The sequence below is a fragment of the Gracilinanus agilis genome, chromosome 3 (assembly GCF_016433145.1).
Source record: "Gracilinanus agilis isolate LMUSP501 chromosome 3, AgileGrace, whole genome shotgun sequence".
NCBI classification, from domain to species: domain Eukaryota; kingdom Metazoa; phylum Chordata; class Mammalia; order Didelphimorphia; family Didelphidae; genus Gracilinanus; species Gracilinanus agilis.
This window is the reverse complement of record NC_058132.1, coordinates 89979622-89985621: the sequence shown is the minus strand read 5'-3', so window position 1 is coordinate 89985621 and position 6000 is coordinate 89979622. Positions and strand designations below refer to the sequence as shown.

Here is a 6000-nt window from a genome sequence, read left to right as displayed (position 1 = left end):
TATGGGCTTTATTGTGTTTCCACATAATTCCATTTTTTAATTGTTTCATCTCTATATTTTGAAAAACAATTATACCATGGAGCTTACAGATCAAGTATTTGTTATTGCAACATTTATTAAAAACATCACACATTTGTTAAAAATGTTATAACCATATAATTAAATACAAATATTTTCCTATAATAATTACCTAGCTCACTTACCATTTTATCATGTGTTTTTGAGTCTTGAGGACAATATTTATAATATGTTCTCCATATAATATGGAGAAATTTGACATTTCTCCATCAAACAAAGATTCTTAACCTAACTATATTTTAATTAGTTATGAAAATTTGCATTCTCTACATAGAATTTCTGTTACTTACATTTAAAGACATTAAATGGCCTTGATTGAGTCCTTTGACTTTTTTCTCCCTAGATTTTGGTAAATACTTGATTTTGCTTCGTTTCATCTAATATAGATTTAGAATTGAAGTTATTTCTCAAATATGCCATATATTGTCCAGCAATGAAATGATATATGATTTGAAACTGAGGCTATTATTCACATATACACACACATATATGCAACAACATCAGTACAAAACAAAAGAAAACAAAATAAAATATGGTAGGAAGCTTTTGCCTATAAGATACTTCCTATTTTTTTCAGTAGGTGAAGTATCGGCTTTTACACTTTTAAATCTGTTTCATTTTACTTTGCTTTCCTCTGAAAACAGAACGTAATTATCCTTTTTTCCAATGTTCTCCATTCTATGATGGCTTTGAATAGCTGTAACCTACAGATCTATAATACCCTATTTCTTTCAGTCTCAGGAAAAGATGCACTCCATCAAGTTTGATGGTCACCCACTAATTTTCATCACAAGAACACAAATAGCTAATTGTAAGTCAAACTGAAGCATTCTCTAAACACTACTTAGTTTTTCTGTCACTCTTTAATCATGGAATATGTAAGTGAAAACAATAACCCATCATCACCTTTATTGCCATCAACATCATCATTGCCATCATCATTATCATATCATCACCTGAATCACTTTTGAAACCATAATATCCTTCTTAATTCCAATGTCACATAAATTAATTGTATAACAAACTGACATGCTTTAAAATTAATTATAATAAAATTAAACAAGTGTGGCTGAATTTTCTTTGAAATCTATTCCATTTATGACTCTAGAAAGGCGATGGGGAAAACAAGGTGAGCATAAAGCATAGAGAGCGAGAACTAAGAAAAAGGTGAAGAATTATATCAGGACCCTGTGATAAATATCCATATTTTTTTTCTTTTTGCAGGCTGGGAACATTTCCATTCGAACATTACCTCCTCAATATACCATGGTGGTGTTGACAAATAGTACAGCATTATCGCTGACCTTCTTTCTAACAGGAATTCCAGGATTGGAAGATATTCATATCTGGGTTTCTATTCCCTTTTGTTGTCTCTATGTCATTGCTCTCTCAGGAAACAGCATGATCCTGTTTGTCATTATTACTGAGCAGAGCCTACATGAGCCAATGTATTATTTTCTCTTCATGTTGTCAACCACTGACATGTGCTTGTCCCTCTCTACCAACCACCTTGGGTGTCTTCTGGTTCAATGCCCAAGAGATCACTTTAGATACTTGCATCAGTCAACTATTTTTTATCCATTTTCTCACCATCATGGAGTCTTCAGTGCTTTTAGCCATGTCCTTTGACCGTTTTGTTGCTATTTGTGACCCTCTCAGATATGCCACAATCCTAACTCCAGTCAGGATTATCCAGTTTGGACTGATGATGATACTTAGAGGTTCTGTTGTTATGGCTCCAGTGCTCCTGCTTCTTAAACGCCTATCATTCTGTAAAAATAATATACTATCACATTCTTATTGTTACCACCCTGATGTGATAAAGCACTCTTGTTCAAACACCAGGCCTAATAGCATATATGGATTAATTGCAATATTTCTAACATTTGGCTTAGATGCTCCTTTGATCATCCTTTCTTATATTCTGATAATTCGTTCTTTACTTAGCATTGCATCCCCACACGAAAGGCAGAAAGCCTTTAGCACCTGTGTTTCTCACATTGGTGCCATTTCCATCTTCTATATACCACTTATCAGTCTGTCCAGTGTCCATAGGTGGGGTCACAAAGCACCTCCATTTGTTCACACTATGATGTCCAATGCCTTTCTCCTTCTGCCCCCTGTTCTCAATCCAATTATCTATAGTATTAAAACTAAGCAGATCCGCAAAGTCATCTGTAAAATTTTCAGAAAAATGGAAAGTGGATCAAATGCAGCTCAACTGTAAGTGAATTTATAATTAAGTAAGAATGGTAGAGCTCAACAGTTAAACTGGGCTGGTCTCTGTTATGGTCTTGTAAAATGAATAATTGCACTTGGTTTATTGTTCATAATATTAACTTCTATCTTCAACCTCAGCTCCATAGGAACTGTTAGAAAATTAGAGGATGGGGAGAGGAAATATAATTAATATATAGTTAGGGGAAAACTTCTACATAAATGATCATGGAAATAATTTTTGAAATACATGACTGGAACATAGCAGACATAATAAATGCTTTTAATCAATTCCATTCATTCATTCATTCATTCATTCATTTATTTATAGAGTGATAAGGGGCTGCAAAATCATCTTAATATGCAATAGAATCTTAGAACACAAATATAAAACCTCTTCAAAGAAAAATTACAGAAAATAAATGAAAATATATTAACATTAAAAAATAAACACCAGTAAATTCAAAAGCTAGCAAATAGAAAAATACATCTAACCTGGAGGCAGAGCTAGAATTTTCTGAAGATATGAATGATAAAATGAAGAAACAGAATTTAAGGGGGGGGGGGAAATGAGCAAAAGTATCAAAAATCCCAAAAGATAAAGCATTAAGCCTAAGAAATCTAAAACCTACATAGTAAAGAAATTAACCCTTTAGAAATAACTGAAGAAAATCTACAAAAAATAAATCTCAGGGAGACAGAATTATATCACAAGTTCAGAATGGCATAAAAAAGAATGACAAAGGAATTTCCCCCCACAAAATAGGCAATTATACAAATAAAGATGAGGGAAAAGTTACATATATAGAAAATAGTTTAAAAAATAATTCAAAAATCATTTGAGTTCCTGAAAACCCTCAATATTTCAGGAAATTTTTTATATTTCTTACAAATGTAGAAAAGAAGGAAATATTACCAAGTGAACATTATATATTTGAAAAATAACTTGCGAATGTATACATCTAGAGAATGAACTAAAAAGTAGAAACAATAAAAGACATAATTTACAAATACAAAATTATTTGCCAAATGATGCCTTCTATGGTGTGGGGAAAAAAGGACTGGAAATTTAAAAAAATAATTTTAAAATGATGAGAAGGAAAAATTATTCATCAGGTTTCAGTGCCAAAATGGCAGAGTAAGGAACGGAATTTTCCAAATCTTTCCAAAATTGTTCTCCAAACTGATATATAACAAAATCTCTTAAAAATTTTTGGAGCAGTAAAGTAATTATCCTACCTAGAAGAGCAGAGGGAATCAGTAGAAATTTTGTCTCTCTGGCGTAGGAGGGAAGTTAAGTTAGTTGCAGGCAACATAAGCCAGGGCAGGCAACACCAAAGTGGGAGAAAAGTAAAGCCCAATCTGTATAGTAGAGAAGTCTCAACCCAAAGGAAGTCAGCAGCAGGTGAGGCGCAAAGGAAATTAGCAATGAAGCCTCAATTGGACATTGACTTCCAGTAGTACCTTGCCCCCGTGCAGGTCACCAGCATGCCCCCCATTGTGAATGTGTGCTGTAAGATACCACCATTAGGACAACCCAGAAGTGAGATGCTCCATTGTGAAATCCAGCAGCTGAACCTCTCCAATGTTAAGTCAGCAGAAAGGACCCTCAATTGGTATAAACAGAGAGGCCCAAAACTGTGTAAGAAAACAATGAAGTTTCCTTAATGTGCAAGCAAGCAGTGAAGCTCCTCTACCAGTTCAAGCCAGAAGCTCTATACCATAACTCTGATTAGATAGAAGCAAAGTCCTGAGCCCCACAAGAAGAATTCTGAGACAATGACTTCTCCAATCCAGAAACCAAACTTTAATGAACAGTGAAAAGTCACATCATAAACTGAAAAAAAATCCCAAAGGGAAAAAGAGCCTTACAAGAGAAAGTTAATATGGTGAAAGGAATGATCATGAAACAAACATGGAAGAAAACAATGTCAAAAAGGCTACAAGCAAAAACTCAAAGAAAGATGTGAATTGGAATCAAGCCCAAAAAGAACTTTTGGAGATTTTTTAAATAAAAGAGCTTTAATAATCAAATTAGAGAATTAGAAGAAAAATCAGGAAAATAAATGAGGGTAATGCAAGAAAATTATAAAATAAAGGTGAGCATCTTGGTAAGGGAAGCACAAATTGGGGAAAATATATGAAGATTCAATAAAGAAAACAACTTCTTAAAAAGTAGAATTGGTCCAATAGAAAAGGGAAATCATAAAGAATTCAATAAGGTTGAACTTTATATATTTTTTCATGGGAAGATAATATTTGTAATTCTAAGGAACTTTGCCAATATTAGGGCAATTAGAAAGAATATGCATAGAGAGAAAATATATGTATGGATTAACTATAATGGGATATTATCCAAAATAAATTGAGATGATAAAGAGGACTGGACTGGCAGAAGAGGGAAGGGAGACATTTAATGGGGTGAATTATCTTAAATCTAAGAGGCAAAAAGAGCTATTATAATGAAGGGGAAGATGGGAGCAGGGGCAGACAATACTTGAACCTTACTCTTATCAGATTTGGCTCAAAGAAAGAATAACACACAATAAATTTGATATAGAAACCTATATGTCCCTTTTGGGAATTAAAAAGGGACAGGGATAAGAGAAGGAGGAAGGCTAATAAAGAGAAAATGGGTTTGAGAGGATGGTGCTCAGTTGTAAACAATTTATTAGGAGAAACAGAGTGAAGGGAGAGAAACATAAGAATAAATATGTCAAGTATAAGGTGGATATAAATTCATGTTTAATTATCATAACAGTAAATGTGATTGTAATGAATTCACCCACACAATGGAAGTTAATAAAAGAATGGATCAAAAAACAGAATATCAAAATATAATATCTACAAGAAACATATTTGAAACAGGGACACAAACAGAGATAAAGGTAAAAGGCTGGAGCAAAATTTGTTTTGCTTCAGCTGAAGTAAAAAGAAAAACAAAAGCAAAAACAAAATAGATGTAGCAATCACGATCTAAGACAAAGCTAAAGCAAAAATAGATATAAGAGGAGATGAGGAAGGAAAGTATATCTTGATAGAAGAAATATAGGCAATGAAGTAATATCAATATTAAAAAATATATGTACCAAATGTTATGGCATCCAAGTTTAAAGTTAAATTACTTACATGAGGAAACAGAAAGTAAAACTGCACTAGCTGAGGATCACCACTTTCTCTTATCATAATTAGAAAAACCTAACCAAAAATATACATTTTTGTATGTTATATACATATATGTTTTATATGTATATAAAAGCAATAAATACAAAAGAACTTAAAGAAGTGGAGAGGATTTTAGAAAAATTAGACATGATAGACCTCTGGAGAAAACTGAATGGGAATAAAAAAGAATATACTTTTTTCTCTGTAGTACACAGCACATACACAAAAAATAGCCATGCATTAAGGCATTAAAAAACCCAGAAAAATGCAGAAAATTAGAAATATTAAGTGCATCTTTCTTAGATCATAATACAATTAAAGTAATATTTAATGAAGGACCATGGAAAGACAGATTAAAATAACCTAATTCTAAAAAATAAGTGGATCAAAGAATAAATGATTAGTAATTTCATTGATGAGAATGACAATGAGAGAGCATATCAAAATATGGGATACAACCAAAGTTGTACGCAGGAGGAAATTTATAATTCCAAATGCATACATTGATAAGTTAGAAAAAAGAACAAATCAATGGATTGG

The 6000-nt window shown here is 32.5% G+C and overlaps 1 protein-coding gene across 1 annotated transcript; it reads left to right on the top strand.

Moving 5' to 3' along the window:
* Positions 1–1344: 1344 nt before the first annotated feature.
* Positions 1345–2305, top strand: LOC123241175 (olfactory receptor 51F2-like). The gene is given in 2 exon segments (XM_044668879.1): positions 1345–1574; positions 1576–2305. Coding segments are annotated over 2 exon segments (960 nt in total).
* Positions 2306–6000: the final 3695 nt, after the last annotated feature.